The sequence below is a fragment of the Danio rerio genome, chromosome 4, assembly GCF_049306965.1.
Source record: "Danio rerio strain Tuebingen ecotype United States chromosome 4, GRCz12tu, whole genome shotgun sequence".
Lineage (NCBI taxonomy): Eukaryota > Metazoa > Chordata > Actinopteri > Cypriniformes > Danionidae > Danio > Danio rerio.
The window spans coordinates 50,444,337-50,464,240 of record NC_133179.1 but is presented as its reverse complement, the minus strand read 5'-3'; the positions used below and the strand labels follow the sequence as shown (position 1 = coordinate 50,464,240).

Here is a 19,904-nt window from a genome sequence, read left to right as displayed (position 1 = left end):
CTAGGTGTCAGGCGAGGTGGGCTCAGAGATGGGTGTGAGGCTTGCTCATTTTTAGTTGCTAACTGGGGGCTAGCAGCAATGGAGTGTGAGAGTTTAGTTCCAGCACACACCAGTTCCTCCATCTTTTTTGAAAAATCCAAGAGAGGCGAGCAAGATGACAATGAAAACGTGTCCGGTGACAGAGGCTGTGGGTTCTGGCTGCTGAGATATGTTTATCTGGCTGTTTTCCTGGGGATCATCCACGAGTGCTGAGACTGCTGAAACTTGATGCTGTTCTGATGCATCACAGTCTGCCTGTGTTGAGCTCAGTGTGCAGGGCGCAGACGGCAGTTTGTCCGTTATCAGTGGTTGTTGTGGCTGCGTGGTGTTATCTCTGTCCTTGTAGGATGCGTCAGGCACAAGTCCACTCAGGAGCTGATTTGAGGTCCTGTGGTCATCTGGACATTTGCCAGGTGTGTGTGTGTCATTCAGTTCAGTGGCATACACAGCTGATGGATGATGGAGGGAGAAGAGGATGTTGTCTTTCAGCACTTTTGCACTAAGTTTGTTTGGATGAAGGCCGTCTGATGTAAACAACAGTCTTTTCATGTTACATGTTTTCTGCAGCCATGCATTTAGACCAAGGAGCCTTGAAAACATATTTGTCGCTCTTGCAGGGAGTGGTCCACTGATGAACGGCTGGACCTTCAATCTTTCAACTGTTTCCAAGAGCTCACAGAAATCTTTTCAAGCAGTTCTGACTGTTCCTTCCGAATATCATTCTTCCCCACATGGATGATAATCCGTTTTGCAGTTTCATGTTTCCTTAATATGTTCTCAAGTTCTTTATTTATATCAGAAACTGTAGCATGAGGAAAGCAGTATGCCATGGTAGCTCTGCTCCTAAAATTTTAGATTATTGAGTCTCCAACAATCAATGTTCTTATCTCGGTTGCGATCGGAGCAGAATGCCGCTGTCTAGTCGGCCTTGAGCCTCTGTTCAGTGAGTTAGCTGCTGAATCATGCGATCTCTGTCTGACTGCATTTGAGGATTCTTCACCCATATTACTCAAAACTTCATATCTGTTTTGAAGCTGTATTTGAGTGCGAGCTGTATTTGGGGTAGAGAACGCTAATGCAGCAGCGTATGACCTTCGTGATCTGACCCCATGAGAACCCTTTGGTCTCGCACCTTGTTTATACCATAGTTCACGCTGATTTTCAACAGCTTCATTCTGTTTTTCTGTTCTCAAAACAGTAGCTGGAGTAGATTTATAGGGCTTACCGGCTGAATGCTGTGAGGCTCCTGTGTAATTCGACAGTTCTGGTCTGATCGCAAGTAACTTTGTTTACCATTGCACTTCATTTATTTAATAAGTAAAAAAATACATTTTAGTTCAAATTTTAATGGTTTAAAAATAACATGATGACCACATCAATATTGTGTTTGTCCTCTACACAGGCTACAGTGCTGTAATCTCACTGCCCAGTCCTGTGAGAGTTTATCTTCAGCTCTACAATCCTCAAACTGTGTGCTGAGAGAGCTGGACCTGAGTAACAATGACCTGCAGGATTCAGGAGTGAAGAAGCTCTCTGATGGACTGAAGAGTCAACACTGTAAACTGGACACACTGAGGTCTGAGTTCAAGCATTTAATTTATTGATTTGTTTCCTTTTTTCTCTTTACATCAGATGAATGACTAAAAATCTGAATGTTAGTGTAATCTGTGTTCTTCTTTCTCAGACTGGTCATGTGTAATCTCACTGTTCAGTGCTGTGAGAGTTTGTCTTCAGCTCTACAATCCTCAAACTGTGTTCTAAGAGAGCTGGACCTGAGTAACAATGACCTGCAGGATTCAGGAGTGAAGAAGCTCTCTGATGGACTGAAGAGTTTAAGAGTTTTAGGAGAAAACTGTAAACTGGAGATACTGAGGTAAATGATTTTTCACTCAACAGCAACAACAAAAAGATAGTTACATAAGGATTAACAAATATGGAAGCATTTTCCCAACTCAGTGTACTGTCAGAAGAAACAAAAATGTAGAGGTGTGACTCCCTATGGAGTCTGAGGGGTGGTTTGGGTCCTGCTGAAGTTTTGACCTGCTCTGATATTTGTGCATTCTGCAGTTTATTAAAAACATATAAAAGTCTCATGACACTCTTATTATCTAACTGAAGAATTTTCTCTGACTTGTTAATATTCAGACTAGAACTTAGACATTGGTCTCAATCGAGTTCAGCAGTATACTGTATGCTGTTTCACCCATGAAACAAAGCCATTGGTTGAGCGTGCTTGTTCAGAAAATGGTTAAATCCCCAGACATTGACATTCTTGTTTGATACGCTTGGCTTGTCTGTGGCTGGCCTGTTGTTTTGTTCATTTCTGCACTGACACCTTAATTGAAAGATCAACATTGATTTGCTTCATGATCTGACTGCAGTCTCGCTTCATTTCTCTCTATAATTTAAGTTTCAAGAGTTCACACTTAGCTGATGATTAATTATAAAAGCTTGTTTGGCATGCTGTCCCGGTAGAGAGCCCTGAGCTCATGAGATCCTCAAGCCCAGGGCTCCCTCCCGTTGCAAGGCAGGAGGGGAGTTTGAGCTCAGGTAGAACTCGAGAACTTCCCTGCTGTAGCAAGTGATTGCTCTTGAAAATAACTACGTACTAGAAGCGTGTCTATGGTGCCAATTTGGATTGTTCAATTGACTTAATTGCATGTTTTTAGGCGGTGGGAGGAAACCCGGGGAACCCGGGGGAAACCCACGTGATGACGGGGAGAAGTGCAAACTCTACACAGAAATGTCTGCTAGTTTGGTAAAGCCAGGAACCAGGAACATTCTTGCTTTGAGGCGGCAGCGCTATGCACTGGGCCACCGTGTCACCCGTCTAAGAAGGAGGAGTAGGGGAGGAAGGGGGGACTCTTCAAAACGAAGATAGCAGTGGAATGAAACCCAGGATATTTATAGTAGTTTAGGAGTCATCTGTGAGGAGCATAGTGAATTGGATAAGCAGCAATCATAAGCACGTGATCCTCTCGTAATTTGTTTATACATAAACTTCACTTACAATGCAAAATTCTCGATTGATTGAATATTAATTAGATAGATAGATTTTACAACCCTTAACGACTGAAATGAGGCGCTCATCATCATTAATTAAAATAAGGACATACGACAGCTGAGCAGAATCTGTGGGACTGTGAAAAATAACTTCTGAAACTCTGACCAGTGTAAGGAGAGTTTACTCGCACATGAGCTTTTTGAACTATTTTAGTCTTTTTAGAAAGTGTGAAAGGGAACCGCACCGAGGACAACAATAAACTTTGTAACAATTTTATTCCCTGTTTCAGAACAAAATAATCCATCTATAGGCGTGAAAGCAGCTTAGAGAATGAGTTTGTGTTTGTTTTAGTTAATTTACAGCATAGTCCACAATATAATATAGATATAAATAATAAAAATCAGCTCATTTTTAATTAAGGTTAAACAGTACTTTATTACATTACATTACTCGTTAAACATGACATTACTTGTTACATTACTAGAGGATCTTCTGAGCTCAAGTGTGTCGTCTTCCTCCTCACAGCAGACTTTACAGCTTGATGTGGTGTATTATGAACAATGTCTTTGCTCTGTACTAGAGGTCTGCATTCTGCAAATCTGACCCGACCAGATTTCTACGGCATAAATTTCCGAATAAATCACGGGAGCGGTCGGTAACGGGTTTAATTTGGGATGGGAGCAGGCTGTCTAGCAATATCGCTCCCGACTCCCGAGTAAGCACGCGTATGTATGTGTGTAAATGAAATAGTGCGATGCTGTGTTTAGCTTGTTTGTTGCAGTTTGTGTGTGTGTGGATGTATGCGCACGCGTGAATGAGAGATATATATGTGTGTGTGTGTGTGTGTGTGTGTGTGTGTGTGTATGTGTGTGTGTGCGAGAGAGCTTTGCCTGTTTGTGCTTGGTGATTATGAGTGTGTGTTAGAGGGCGGGCGCGCGCGAATGAGAGAGAGAAAGCTTTGTCTTTGTGTGTGTGCTTGGTGCTGTGCGTGTGTGTGTTTATACCAAGCGGCAACCTCCCGCTCTCTCTCAGGAAGCCAATACGGAAGTAACTAAAACTGCAATTCATCCGAAATTCCGCTAGTCCTGGCCGCTCCTGGCTCCAAAACAGAGCAAATTTCAATTGAGCCCACTGTTAGAAAGGCCAACTTTACAGCAGAAAAAAAGGTGTTTACAGCCTGGTACAAAAAAAGATTTTGGTTCATACAGCTAATATTACCCTTCATGACAACTGTGAGGGGGGTGAATTTTTTTATAACTCATCCGTTTCCTTTATATTAAGTTATATTAAATTTGCATAATTAAGGGAGTGGCCACTTGAGTGACAGCTAGGTCTCGTTGGTCGCCGTCACGTCACTTCAGCTGAATCCTGCAGATTAGCCACTGAACTCGGCATATTTATCATATTTCTGTGATGTTTTATGTGGCTTTACACAGTCAACTGCCTTTTGGACTTGTTTCCTACAATTATTGGATGGCATGTCATGCTGAGAGCACTTAATTGAGCTCACAAACCATTCACGTGGCCTCCGTTTCCCATGTGAGTAAAGTTATATACTTATATACCATCTCTATACATGTATTTGTTTTATTTAAGACTATTTATTGTTTAAATTTATATTTAGAGCTGTAATACACTTCAGAATCTGACAAATTGATTAGCTGTAGGCTCTAGAACAGTCATCTGAAGCGTTGTCATACAGTGTTATGCTGGATTTCATCAATAGTCTTACAGTAACTAACACAGACTATATCTGAAGTGTTTGGAAGTAATTTGCGTTTTCCTCCTGTTGAAAAACGTCATAAGAACAATGTTTAGTGGCTCAAAACACTTTATTGATATAGTATACAACCAAGCACAAGTGGTCGGAAGACAAACGAGTCACAGGTGATAAACTATTAAGCGTTCTCCCAAAGCAAAGTGTGTCTGAACCAGGGGCCTCATGTATCAACGCTGCGTACGCACAAAAACTTTGCGTACGCCAGGTTTCACGCTCAGAATCGCTCACGTTTGGATTTACTAACAATGAACTGAACGTGGGAATGTGCGCAGCTTCACGGCAGCTTTTTGGCAGGCGTACGCACATTTTTTGTGCGTGTCTGTTTTATTTCCATTGGCGACTTCTAGAGGCAGTTGTGTTAAATTGCTCTCTACAAAGTGTCTGAGCCTTGCAATGGCAGCTGTATGAGACAGGTTCAGCAGGTATATAAGGTTTCCATACCATACAGTTGAACAGCTAAACATTAAAGCGCAATTTGCAGCGGTTGCCTGTTTTCCCAATGTAATCTGAGCAATCTACTGCACGCACATTTCTATAAAGACACTATCTGAAGATGAATTTGCATGCGTGAATCAGAAACATTTCCATTCAATAAATGTGCAAATAAAATATGATGCACAAACTTATTGATGATTCCTACTTGTCTTTCTCTTGATAAATAGTGGGCAAAATCTGATATGTAGCGGGAAAAAAAAGAAGAAAGAGTTCATCAGACGCTGGATTCGAGCCGAGTTCATGCTCGAACGTGTCAAAACATGATGACATGCATCTTAGGAGCGCGCCACTGAGACTTTTAGGAGTGCTGCAAGATTTTACAGATATAAACCAGACTATGTACTTTTTTTTAATGCACTCAGTGCGATGTTCAGACCCAACTGTGTTAACCGCATCAGCTAAACTCTCCCACTCTATTTTTTTTTCTTTTGTTGTTAATTCCGGAGAACAAACTTGTAAATAACACCGCTTTTCTCCGGTCTACCTCCGAAAGGAGCACCTCCAATTCACATTCTGTTCAAAGTTTCTCTTTTTGCTTGCTTTTGCCATTGCTTTTTCGTTGGGTTTTTCCATTAGCATAGTCATTAGCATATTCATACGGGGGAGGAGGCAGGGAGGGGTTTTGCGCTCGTTTATGTTGCGCTCAGTTTCACGTTCATTCGGATGTACAAAAGAATATGCGTGAGATTTGGCGTACGCAGTGTTTCATACATCTAAATGTTTTTTGTGCGTACGCACATTTACAGCTTTGTGCGTACGCAATGTTTTAGTAAGATTTCCACGCAAGTCTTCGTACATGAGGCCCCAGGTCCAAGCTAAATGCTAGCAGGTGTCTGTAGCTCCGCTCACTCTCCGCCTCTTTGCCCTTGTTTGGTATCCCGCCGTGGGTGTGATGACACGCGAACAAAATGGCGACGGTTGGCCGCGCCTACTGTGGCTTCTTTTGCGCTCTTTAGAAACCTATGGGTGACGTCACGGATACTACGTCCATATATTTTACAGTCTATGGTTTATACAGACAGCTTGTTACAGGCTGTCTGGACTGTATAACTGGGTGATTTTCGGTTGTTTTCTCCCCCCGCTCTTTAGTGGGATCGGGCGCGGCGGATAGAAAACGGAGCGGGTTGGGCAGCGGGACATCAAGTGCTTAATATAAGCGGGAGCGGTCGGGTTCCGGCTAAAACCTGGCGGGTGCGGGCGGAAGCGGGATTCAAAATTTAGTCCCGCGCAGATCTGTACACTTCTACAGATGATGTCGAGTCCTTGTTGAGTGTGTGTGTGTGTTTGCTGATGCGAGGGCTCGATCAATAAGGAGAGCTGATCAGGATGTGTGTGTTCATCACTGCTGTTGACATGAGCAGAAACAGCAGTCAGCATCTTCACAACACAAAGAGATGTGTGATTGTCCAACTGTGTGATGTGGACTATTGCTGTGTTTGTAGATTGTCTGGCTGTATGGTGACAGAGGAAGGCTGTGGTTTTCTGTCTTCAGCTCTGACTTCAAACCCCTCACACCTGAGAGAGCTGGATCTGAGCTACAATCATCCAGGAGATTCAGGAGTCAAGCTGCTCTCTGAACAACTGGAGGATCCAAACTACACACTGGACAAACTCAAGTATGTGGAGCAGCACTGCCTTTTTTATTGTGAATACAGATACTTTGATACTTCACTGCTCTTCTAGTGTCCAGATATTAATCAAAGCTGTTAAATATGTCAGTGCACTGGGGCAGTTCTCACATTAAGCGTGATATTATATCTCATGTTAACACTGTACAGTTTCAGCATTGTAGTTGAGCAGTGAAACTTGTTCTCTACATTTCTGCTGAAGAACTGTACAGTATCAGGTCAGAGATGTGTGTGTACTGTTCTCCAAATACGTCCTGTGTATACTTTAACAGCAAGTTAAACTCTCCCTCATTAACTTCACAGACACAGAATGTCCTTTATCACACTTTAATAAGGGCGGAGTAAAACTATAAACAGGAAGAAAATAAACAATATAAATTTACATTCACAATGTGGACATAACAAAGATGTTTCTGGCAAATATCTCACATATCTTGTAATCTGGCTCTTTTCTGCTTCTAAACTAACATGAACACAAAATATCAGGCAATAAAAGTGATCAGCAGACAGTGATGCTGGTTCTGATATAGTCCAGTGACAATCACATGTTGAACAAACTCAAATAAAGCAAATGACAAAAAACTCCTAAACTAATCCTTTATAACTGAAGTATTATGAACAATAAACAGAACACAAACCCACGAAGCTTCCAAAGGGCGAGGAGGACTGCAGATTGGTCTGGATTCACTGCTCTCCAATTTAGCAATGTTTGGAGATGATGAAGAGGCATTTGACAGAAGATGAAGATCTCCATCATATTTCAAGTCATTTAACACTGAATTCTGCTTTATTATTGTGCTGCGCTTTTGTCAATTGATAATTGAATGAATCCTTCAGTCTTTATATCTGTCTGTTTCTGTGTTTCCATTCTGTTTTCTGTTTCCACATCTGATCTAAAAGCTCTGTGTGTCATTCAGAAGCTGATTTGACAGCTCCACACACACTCATGTTGTTTTACTGCAGTTATTAATGCACTGAGATCAGCCAATCACAATCCAGCATTCAGCACACACTCCACATGTCTTATTGTGTGTGTGTGTGTGTGTGTGTGTGTGTGTGTGTGTTATAAGCTGATGTTTGTGTACTGACAGAAGAACAACCTGTGTGTGTGTGTGTGTTTGTGTGCGCTTGCGTGCGTGTGTGTACTGACTGAAGGACAATCTGTGTGTGTGTGTGTGTGTGTGTGCGTGTGCGAACGTGTGTTTGCGTGTGCGAACGTGTGTTTGTGTGTGCATGCGTGCGTGTTTGTGTTAAGCTGATGTTTGTGTACTGACTGAATGTGAATCTGTGTGTGTTTACAGTCTGGATCATGGAGGAGAAACAAGGATTACAGCAGGACCACGCAAATGTAGGACTACACACACACACTCTTACACACTCTCTCAAACACACACCCATGCATACGATCACACAATTACACACACACACACTTTCTTTCTCTCACACTCACACACTCACACACACACATACACAGAGCAGTGAACACATGCGTACACACACACACACTCTCTCTTTCTTTTTCTCTCTCTCTCTCTCACACACACACACACACACACACACACAGCTGTGGTTGTAAATGTGTGTGTTATTGTGTTCAGATGTCTGTTTCCTCACTCTGGATCCAAACACAGCACACACTCAACTCATTCTGTCTGAGGAGAACAGAGAGGTGAAGAGTGTGAGAGAGAATCAGCCGTATCCTGATCATCCAGACAGATTTGATAATGATCCTCAGGTGTTGTGCAGAGAAAGTGTGTGTGGACGCTGTTACTGGGAGATTGACTGGAGTGGAGATGATGGTGTGTTTATATCAGTGTCATATAAGAGCATCAGGAGGAAGGGAGGAGGTGCTGAGTGTGTGTTTGGATGTAATGCTCAGTCCTGGAGTTTGAGCTGCTCTTCCTCCAGTTTCTCATTCAGACACAATATCACACGCACTGATCTCCCAGTGAAGCCGCTCAGCAGGAGAATAGGAGTGTTTGTGGATCACAGTGCAGGAACTCTGATCTTCTACAACATCTATAGAGACACAATGAGCCTCATCCACTCAGTCCAGACCACATTCACTGAGCCGCTCTGCCCTGGGTTTGGTTTTGGGACTGGGTTTGTATATTTGTCGACTCGTTATTCTGGATCATCAGTGAAACTGAGCTGAAGACTGAGCAGAGATTTACCCAGAATCCTCTGCAGGAGCAGTCAGCAGCTGTGTGTGTGTGTGTGTGTGTGTGTGTGTGTGTGTGAGTCTGTATTTATGTGTGTGCAAGCATGCTTGTGTGAGAGAGTATGTGTGCGTGAGTGTGTGCATGTGAGAGTGTCTGTATTTGTGTGTGTGTGTGTGAGAGAGAGCGTGCGTGCAAGTGTGTGTGTGTGTGTGTGAGAGAGAGCGCATGTGTGTGTGAGAGAGAGAGTGTGTGCATTTGTGTGTGTGTGTGTGTGTGTGTGTATGAATGTGTGTGTGTGTGTGTGTGTGTGCGCGTGCATGTGTTCACTGCTCTGTGTGTGCATGTGTAGTGTGAGAGTGTCTATGTGTGTGTGAGTTTGTATTTGTGTGTGAGTGTGTGTGCACGACAAACAGTGTGTGTGTGAGAAATTCTGTTCGTGTTTGTGTGTGTGTGTGTGTGTGTGCGTGCGTGTTTGTATTTGTGTGTGTGTGTGTGTGTGTGTGTGCGCACGACAGACAGTGTGTATGTGTCCATGTGCGTGTGTGAGAAAATCTGTTTGTGCGTGTGTGCGTGTTTGCGTGCTTGCGTGTCTGTGTGTGTGGAGAGAAAGAGAACACGTGTGTGTGTGTGTGTGTGTGTATGTGTTCACTGTTATGTGCGTGTGTGTGTGTATGTGTGTGTGCACGACAGTGTGTGTGTGTGTGTCCATGTGCATGTGTGTGTGTAAGAAAGTCTGTTTGTGTGTGTGTGTGTATGTGTTCACTGTTATGTGTGTGTGTGTGTGTGTGTGTGTGTATGTGTTCACTGTTATGTGCATGTGTGTGCGTGTGTGTGTGTGTGTTCACTGTTATGTGCGTGTGTGTGTGTTCACTGTTATGTGCGCGCGTGTGTGTGTGTGTGGGTATGTGTTCACTGTTATGTGCGTATATGTGCGTGCGCGTGTGTGTGTGTATGTGTTCACTGTTATGTGCGTGTGTGTGTATGTGTTCACTGTTATGTGCGCGCGTGTGTGTGTGTGTGGGTATGTGTTCACTGTTATGTGCGTGTGTGTGCGTGCGCGTGTGTGTGGGTATGTGTTCACTGTTATGTGCGTGTGTGCATGTGTGTGTGTGTGTGCGTGTGCATATGTGTGTCTCTCTCTTTCTGTGTGTGTGTGTGCGTGTGTGTGTGTGCGTGTGCATATGTGTGTCTCTCTCTTTCTGTGTGCGTGTGTGTTTGTGTGTGTGAGAGAGAGAGCGAGAGGAGATTGTGTTTGTGTATGTGTGTGTGAGAGGTGTGTGTGTGTGAGAGAGAGATTTTTTGATTTTTTACAAAAAGACTTTATTACATCAGTTTTTCATTTCACAAATTTAACTCCACATCAAATCAAAGCACAACTCTTCTTCCACCACATTACAGACAGCATCCCCATAACACCACTGTTGTGCAAAAGTTTCAACATTATTTATGGCCTTGTAATACTTAGTCTATTGTAACTCTGGACCTTACAAACGCTTTAAAAAACTATCAAAATCTCTTGACCATGTACATTATCTATTTTGTTTCTTCTTGTAATAAGTATAGCAAGTTTTGCTTGACCAACTAAAAAATTAATTAACTGCCATTTCATTTTTTGTTTCTGACTATAGCCAGCACCCAGAATAAACTTAGATTGAGTAAAATTCTCTCCACATTTAAGGAAAACTCTGCTCAACATGTCAAACAATTGTGTTAAGCGTGTACATTCCAGATAGCAGTGATATACAGTCTCTCTATGTCCACAAAAAATACACTTGTCATCGACACTAGAATTGACAACAGATATGAAAGCATTAACTGCCACAATGCCATGCAAAATCCTCCATTGTAAGTCCCCCACTCGTTTTGTCAATGGTGGTTTATATAAAACTCGCCACACTGGTTTTTCCTCCTCATTTAAATCGAGTTTAGTTCTCCACACTGTATCATTCCTTTTGTCTAGAATTTTCTTATTGTACACTTTCACAAAGCATTTATACATCGTTTTACCCTGCATCATAGTTAAATTCACATCTTTTACCCCTTCCAGCTGTAGCAAAAGTCCTGATGTCCCTTTAAAGTCTGGCGTAAGACCAATTTTTGGAAAGGGATCTGCTCGATTCAGGATTATTGACCCGTCCTTCAGTGCTTTTAGCAACTCCAAATCCTTTTCAGTTAATCTTTTTTTCCAAAGTTCAATTATCTTTGCTATTTGACGAGTTGATCTCTGTCTCAGCAAATTGGTAACCGCATCCACATTATTTAGTTCAGTCCCAGCCACATCCACTACGTGTTTTAGTTGAACAGTTCCAGAGGAACACAATATTTGAGTAAGTCCCAACATGCTCTCATCCGTTATATCAAGCCTGGCTCCTTTAACCAAGGGTTCTTCAAGTAACCAGAACAAAGAACATGTTTCTTCCAGTCAGCAAAGAGAAAAGAGTCTCCATACTTTAAAAAGTCCACAATAGAATGAAGGTAATCCGTTCAAACAAATGTTCTTGGAATCCATTAAAAAAAGTACAACGTCCAATCCAAGACCTTCAACTCTTTGCAAAATTGTCTTAGCTGTTGTTCGCCATACCAAATCAGATCCTTTTACGAGCTTTTGAATGAACTGTAGGCGAAAAGTAGACAGCCTACTTTGCAGATGCACTAAGCCCTGCCCTCCTTCATCCTTGGGCAGGTATAACACACTTTGAGGTACCCAGTGCAGCTTATCCCAAAAAAGTTTACAATAATTGACTGCAATTTTGACAAAAGGCCAGCAGGTGGATCGATACAAGACAATTTATGCCACAATGTTGATTCCGTGCCTCCATGAAAGACGCTCAAACGGCGCATCGCCTGAAAACGCCGATGCCGGCGTCTCCATCGCGGCCGCCATAGCACACACACACACACACCTGTCAGCAAACGCTGACGAACAGCATTCGCGGCGTCGCAGTGAGAAACTTTGTCTTCAACACACCAGTTCAACCTTTGAAATAACTTTCAATACACTGCAAATATTGACTTTTAAGAAAGAAAGGAAAGATAGAAACTCACTCGCGCTGCAAACACACTCTCACGCCGCCTCCGCCCACTCACTCGCAACATTCGCTCAGAGAGACTTGACTTTTAAGGTCTCTTTATTACAAAAAACATTTTAGCTAAAAACAATTTTAGCTAATTAAAATGTACATGAGATCTTAAAAAAACAAAAAAACTTTTTTTTTTTTTTGATACTTACAAATAAATATTTAGAACATTTTCAGAGTCAGCATGACAGATACACTGATTTACACCCCATTTGTAATTAAACTTTGCCAGATCATTAACCATTTTGTAAAACCCATATTCTACATTAATGCGAGATTTTATTAGTCCTTTTAATATTAAAAAAGCATCGGTTGAACCTTTGTCATTTAACTTACTTTTTCTTGACAGCCAAATTGCCATCTTTGCTTGCCCCAATAAGAAGTTTAATAGAACATGATGCTCTCTTCGATTTTTTTTGTTTTTAGGTCCATAAATAAACATTGCAGGTGTAAAGGCCTCTCCAAGTTTTTGGCACCATTCTTCTAGTTGATAAAATATTGGTTGTAGTCTTTTACAATTAAGGAATAGATGGAAAACAGTTTCTGGTTCTCCACAAAAAGGACAGCCCTTCCCTATCTGAGGATCAAGGCGCGCTCTATAACAGTTTGTAGCAACAATACAGTGTACAATCCTCCACTGCAAGTCTCCAGTTATTTTTTCAATTGGAGGCTTATACAGAGTTCTCCAACAGCCTTTTGGGGAGGCATTTGGTCCAATTGTCTCTTTCCATTTGGTCTCTCTCACACTCTGTAATTGAGACAAGTTTGAGGTTTTCACACACATCACATAGATTGATTTCTTTCCAGCAATGCTAAAAAGTCTTGGTTCTGGTGTTTTAAACGATAATAAACTGTTTTCTGTTTCTGACCAAGTTCTTGTGTTGGCTGATATAACCAGCTCTGTGAATGCAGGAATCGTATTCTCTCCATTGTTGGTTACTAATGACAAAATGTAATCCGATGGTAATGACTCAACTATCTGAGTCAACAATTTTCCTGTTGCCCGGACAGATCTCATTCCCAGTTTGGATGCTAGATCCTCGGCAGTAATCCAGCCATTCTCAGAAACAAAGTGTCCAATTTTGAATATATTTGCAGTCTTCAAAGGTTTTCTTAGAGCAAGTGAATTGAGAATGTCCAGATCAAGAGCAGGATTATAAAGTAGGGGTTCTTCTCTTGACCACAGCCTTTTCACACCATTGTGCTCTCTAGAGAACTTAAAAAGAGTCCATGACCTCAACATTGACCTGTAAAAAGGTGTCAGTCCAGACAGGTCTAATTTATTAGTATCCATTAAAAACAAGTGGCGGTCTAGACCCATTTGTCCTGCTCTTCTCAGGATAGCACAGGCTACACCGGCCCAGCTTACATTTTCTCCATACAAAAGTCTTTGGGTTGTTTGTAGTCGAAAAGCTTTTACTCTAGACATTATATCCACCAAACCTTGTCCTCCTTCCTGTAGGGGTAAATACAGGGTAGCTGCCTTCAACCAGTGTTGTCCTGTCCAAAAGAAATCCACCAGAAGCTGTTGAATTATCTTCACCATGTCCTCTCGGGGGTCCAATATCATCATTTTGTGCAACAATGAAGATGCGACTAAGTTATTGCAGACCAACACTCTCCCTCTGTAGGACAACTGGGGTATTAGCCATTTCCAGTGACACAAACGAGCACACACTTTTTCTTTTAAGCCCTCCCAATTCTTTTTCTTATATTCATCAGTTCCTAAAAATACTCCTAAATATTTAAAACCTTCTTTTCCCCACTTTAAACCACAAGGTAGCATAGGACTATTAAAATCTCGCCCACACCATAAGGCATCACTTTTTTCCCAATTAACATTGGCTGACGATGCTTTACTATAGCACTCCAAAACTTCCTTTAAAACCCGAACATCCTCATTATTTCTGATTAAAACTGTGACATCATCTGCATATGCAGAAAGTTTAACAGTAGATTTAAAATCTAACGTTTTAATCTCCAGTCCTGTCAATTTTTCTCTTAGTTTGCAGAACAATGGCTCAATGACCAGGCTATAGAGCTGGCCAGAGAGAGGACACCCCTGTCTTATTCCTCTTTGCACCTTTACAGGAACACTTATACCTCCAGCAACTTTAATCATGCATGTTGCTCCTTTATACAACAGTTGTATTTTTGAAATAAAACCATCACCAAATCCAAAAGCTCTTAAGGTGTCAAAAAGGAAATTGTGGTCAACTCTGTCAAAGGCCTTTTCTTGATCTATTGACAAAAAACCCAGATCTAACTCATTGTATGAAACAACATCATAAGCATCCCGAATCAAATGCAGATTATCTGTAATAGATCTTTTCATAATACAAGATCTTTATGTATAATTGTATTTAGTGCCAGATTTAATCTATTTGTAATCCGAACTTAAGATTGCAACAGGTCTCCAATTTTTTAAAAGAGTTAAGTCACCTTTTTTAGGGAGCAATGTTAAAACAGCTCTCTGACAACTCAAAGGTAGAACACCTTTGCAAACACATTCTTGTAGTACTTCAAATACATCTTTTCCTAATTCAGCCCAGAATGCCTTATAAAATTCAGCAGGCAGTCCATCCAACCCTGGTGTTCGTCCTGTGGAAAGCCCCATAACTGCAGCAGTGACTTCCTCAAAAGTAATATCAGCCTCAAGCAAAAGTTTAAGTTCTGGAGTTAAAACTGGGAGATCCTCTAAAAGAAGTCTCCTGCATTCCTCATTAGAAGGTTCAGAGGCATATAAATCAGAATAAAAATCGACAGCAAGTCTGCGCATTGTTATTGGGTCTGAAGTGTTGTGTCCATTATTATCTTTTAAAAAATGCATCAGTTTTTCTTGTCCCGTTTTTCGTTCTAAACTAAAAAAAAAAGAAGAAGGTCCATTTATATCTCTTATTTTTTAAAAAAAACGACTCCTTATCAGGGCTCCTTTAACCTTTTCATTTAAAAATGAACTCAACTTCTTCTTTTTCTCAGTCCATCTATCTTGAAGAGTCAGGGTATCATTTTCATTCATGCTCTTTTCAATGTCAATGATTTCATTTTCTAACCACTCCAAAGTTTTCTTTAAAACCAATGAGGAATGAGATGTATATTGCTGACAAAAACTACGGATATGAGCTTTCCCCACTTCCCACCATTCAATAATGTTTTCAAAACAAGATTTTTCCATTTTCCAGGTCTCCCAAAAAACTTTAAAATTCTGGCAAAAATTTTTATCTTCAAGAAGTTTGACATTAAAATGCCAGTCATAACTCTTATGTTTTCTCTCTACCAGCATACAGTCAACTGTTATTAATTTATGATCTGAAAAACATATAGGGATAATTGATGCATTAGCAACCTTGTTTCTTCCAGTATGTGAAATATAAACACTTTTCTATTACAAATTTTTATCCAAGTATATTGTTTCTCTAATGGGTTATGTTCTCTCCAAACATCAGAAAAGCAAAAAATTTTTATTATATTTTCTAAAAACGCAGCTGATTGTAAATGAGGGTCTTCTCCATTTCTGTCCTGAATAAAATTTAATGTGCAATTTCAATCTCCCCCTAATATAGCAATGTCACCCTGGTGTTGTTGTTTAAATATGTGCTCTAATTTAGTGAAGAACTGTATCCTGTCTGCTCCTCCATTAGGGGCATAAACATTTACAAAAAAAAAAAAAGAAGAAACCCATTATTTCAGCTCTTATAACCAATAACCTGCCAGGAATTTCTTCCTTTTTTAACAGGACTTTTACTTTTAATGTGGGGGAAAAAAGTACAGCCACTCCAGCACTTAGATTAGTTCCATGACTAAGGATTTTCTCCCCTTTCCACCATAATCCCCAATCAACCTCATTATCCATACAACTATGAGTTTCTTGTAGCATCACCACACTCAACTCTTTCAACTTAATTATTTCTGCAAGGTGACTCCTTTTTTCCCCATCTCTCATTCCATTTACATTAACTGATCCCACTCTCAAGACTTCCATGCATAAGGGAAAAAAGAGAGGAAAGAACAGATAGCAAAGAGAAAGAAACACCTTCATTTAGTATTTAGTTTTCCCCCTCACTTTCCCTGGCTTCTTTCCACTTCTTATATTAGTGATATGTTTTCTTAATCGAAACCGTTTCTGTTGTGACAGCACTTCCAGGCTGCTCACTTTTCTGGCCCGCATAACAGAAGAAATAAATTTTTCTGTATCAGGGAAATAATCACTAACTTCAACACCCACTTTTCCTTTAGTTTTGTCTAAGAAGGAATTAATTTGTTCAACAGTATACAAGCCATTATCATTTTCCGCTGCAGCATCTGACCACTGTTCCTCATCTCTTATACTATCATCCATACACTGTGACAAACCATCCAACTCATCAATCATACTGTCCCCTACACTTTCAGCTTGTGATATTTCACATTCTTCTGCCATGCAATCAGTTGTATCATTATTCTCAGCAGCCTCACTAACATCAACAGACTCTGCAGGGTTGCTACAACCAGGTTGTTCTACGCTGGAACCTATAACTGAAGTTTCACTCACCTCTTGCTGTTCTTCTTTCCTTTGCTCGCCACCTCCCTGTGTCTGTTTATCTCCTGTTTGTATTTCCGTGTCATTTGTCCCGGTATTTGTATCAGTTGTTTGTTTTTCATCCTTATTTGGACAAAAAAAACGTTTGTGCCCAAAAATTCCGCACTGAAAGCACTTCATGCTTTCAGTACTAGCGAAAACCATGTAGGAATTATCCCCATGATTTACGCGAAAAGACGCGTCTAATGTACGGTCCGGTGAATTCAAAAACATGTAAACTTGACGTCTAAACGAGAGAACATGTTTTAAAGCGACATTCTTACACCCAAGGGGGATCGTTTTAACAGGGCCTGCAATTTTCCCAAACCTTTGCAACTCTTTCGTAATCATTTCATCTGAAATAAAAGGCGGAACATTCGAGATCGTGATTTTTGTTGCAGGAGTGGACAGCGGGTTTACCCTTACAAACGTTTCTTTCACCCATATTCCACTCACAATCAGCTGATTAACTAAAGATTCCGATTTAAGGAATACAACAACAGCTTTGTTCATGCGGGAGGCCGAGAGAATATTCTCAAAGCCTACCTGTTCTCCAAAGATCAAAAGCAGCTCCTCCACTGTCACCCCCGGCTCTGGTACACACCTGCAACCGTTTCTGAGTGACAGTGAGGGCGTCCCTTGCTCGGGATCAGCCGCCATTGCGGCGTTTAGTGTTGTTTAAACGTTATTTAGGTACAAAAATAACAAACATAAACTACAAAGAAAACGGGGGGGAAAAATAAATTAATTAAAGGGGGAAAAAAAAAAAAAGGTAAGAAAAGCCACGCTCTCCAAAAGACGCTCAGCTCCCGTTCACCCAAACGCACACCACGTGAGAGAGAGAGAGAGAGAGAGAGAGAGAGAGAGAGTCTTGAAAGTGAAAGCAGAGCTTCCGTTAACAGGAAGATGCGGATTGAGGTGAAGCTGGTTTTATATTCACACATTCAAACTTTCCCCCTAATAATATAATTTCTTTAAAGTATTATTTGCAAACTGCAAACAGTGAAATCATATTAACAGCTAATGACTATCAAAGTACAACATTGTTCACAGTCAAATAAACAGTGTTGAAGTTGTTTTCAAGTCATAATCGAATATTCAAAGTAACATGGTAAATAATATAGAGACTTCTAAATGAACGAATGTGTGAATATAAAACCAACTTTACCTCTATAAGCTGGTTTATATTCGCACATTCGTCCAGTGACAGCTCCATACACTGTTTATCGTGGTACTTTGACCATTCAGACTAAAATCACATGCAAGTACGACTTTAAAACATTAGCATTGTTTAATTGACCGTGAACAGTCTTGTACATTTTGATAGTGATCGCCTGCTAATATGATCTCGCTATTTACAAGACTTTTCTGAAATGATCTTATTAAGGAGAAAGTCTGAATGTGTGAATATAAAACCAACTTTACCTCAATTATTGATGTTCCTTGAACTGCATTTAACTGTTTTAGTGCTAACTAACTACTAACTAAGCTAATAAATAAATAAATAGCTGGCTAGGACGGAAGTTGTTGTGACAGACACATAGTATGCACGTATCAAATGTGAAATATCTGAGGTGGGACATTATAAAACACTTAACATAAAAAAAATAATAATAATTAACATACCAAAACATCTACCAGAGAAACCTAAACTTCTGTCAAAACTTTTCTTCTAATTCATCCTAACTACTGTTGAAAAAACGAGTCCCAATTGTCCAGATAAAGGGGAAAAAAACTCACGTTAAGCGTTTTCTCCCCATTGAAGTCCATTATAAGGAAAAGGCAGGGCCGGCCCTGTACATTTGGGGGCCCTAAGCAAAATCATTTTGGGGTCCTACCTCGCTCTAAACAGTGGAGTATTGCCATTGCAAACCAGCCCACAATGATTATATTGCTTATTAAGTACAATCAATGAAACAGAAAAGTAAAGCTTAATTTCTTCTACTTAATAACTGTCTGAATGACTTGGACATTTTACAACAGCGCTGTTTCTGTCAACTAGCAGCTTAACAAATGAAGAATTAAACTATCTTTAATAAAGGAAGCAGTGATTCCTACTTTGCATCCTTCTGGAGTGTTTAAAACATATTTCATTAATTTAGCAAACTGACTAAAGACTCTATAAAATATTCTTGAGTTTTTTATTTTTATTTATTAATTCCAAAAGTAAAAACCCTGCAATGAAAGACAGCGAGTGATAAATAGCCAAAACAGAAAATGCATTACTTAGTAATAGAATATACATTAAAAACTCAAGAAAACAACAACAAAACAATTACATTAATGCAAAGATTGATCCGCAAATAATCAAATCAATAAGTAAATAATGAAAAATATTAATATAAAAAAACAGAGAAAAAGGGAAGCAACAAATACTGGGTTAATATTAAAACCCAAACTTATTATTCCCTTCAGTCTCCTTCCCTGTTCCTTACATTTAAGATGCAGGGTTCAGAGCTTATATTAAGCTATAATTAATTCAACTAGCCAGCAGCTAGCTCTCTTAAACTCTCACATGGTCACTCACTGAAGCTAAGCAGGGCTGCGCCCGATCAGTAGCTGAATGGGAGACCACATGGGAAAGCTAGGTTGCTGCTGGAAGTGCTGTTAGTGAGACCAGCAGTGGGGGTAAACCTGTGGTCTGAGCTTTTTTCCACGTTAAGCATTTTATAATGTCCCTCTGAGGTGTTAGATCAGGGGTTAAACGAACACAGGGTTCAACTTTTAAGTGGCTCTATTTTGACGGACCATGCGCAAAGCGCAGGGCGCACACGCTTTCAGGACGTGTCAGAATCCATATTTGCTAATTTAAGGACGGGAAAATCCGCTTTGTGCTGTGGCGCATGGTCTAAAAGGGTTGAGTTTATTTTGAGTTATAGGTGTGTTTTGAGAAAAAACAAATCAGAGTCTCATATCCCATTCCCTTTAAGAGCCAGCTGCGTCGTGCCATAAACGCATTTGCTATTTACAGGACGCAAAGTAATTCTAAGTAGAAAAATTGAGCATTTCACAAGCAAACAGTTAACAGTTTTTTAAAAGAAAACAGTTAAACAGATTATCTACCGCGCAAGAATGAGAGATAATCGGTCTACTTTCACTTTCGCTCTCGTGGATAGGGAAACCTTTACGCACAGACATCAATTAGCCTATAAAAAATTTAT

At 40.4% G+C, this 19,904-nt stretch overlaps 1 protein-coding gene across 1 annotated transcript; it reads left to right on the top strand.

Annotated features, from left to right (window-relative positions):
* The first annotated feature begins 386 nt into the window (after window positions 1–386).
* LOC137491452 (uncharacterized) lies at window positions 387–10,711 on the top strand. The gene is made up of 6 exons (XM_073949086.1): window positions 387–424; window positions 1,442–1,615; window positions 1,724–1,912; window positions 6,761–6,934; window positions 8,248–8,294; window positions 8,545–10,711. The coding sequence occupies exons 1-6, from the start codon at window positions 387–389 to the stop codon at window positions 9,099–9,101; spliced, it is 1,179 nt and encodes a 392-aa protein (XP_073805187.1). The 3' UTR covers window positions 9,102–10,711.
* The last annotated feature ends 9,193 nt before the right edge of the window (window positions 10,712–19,904 follow it).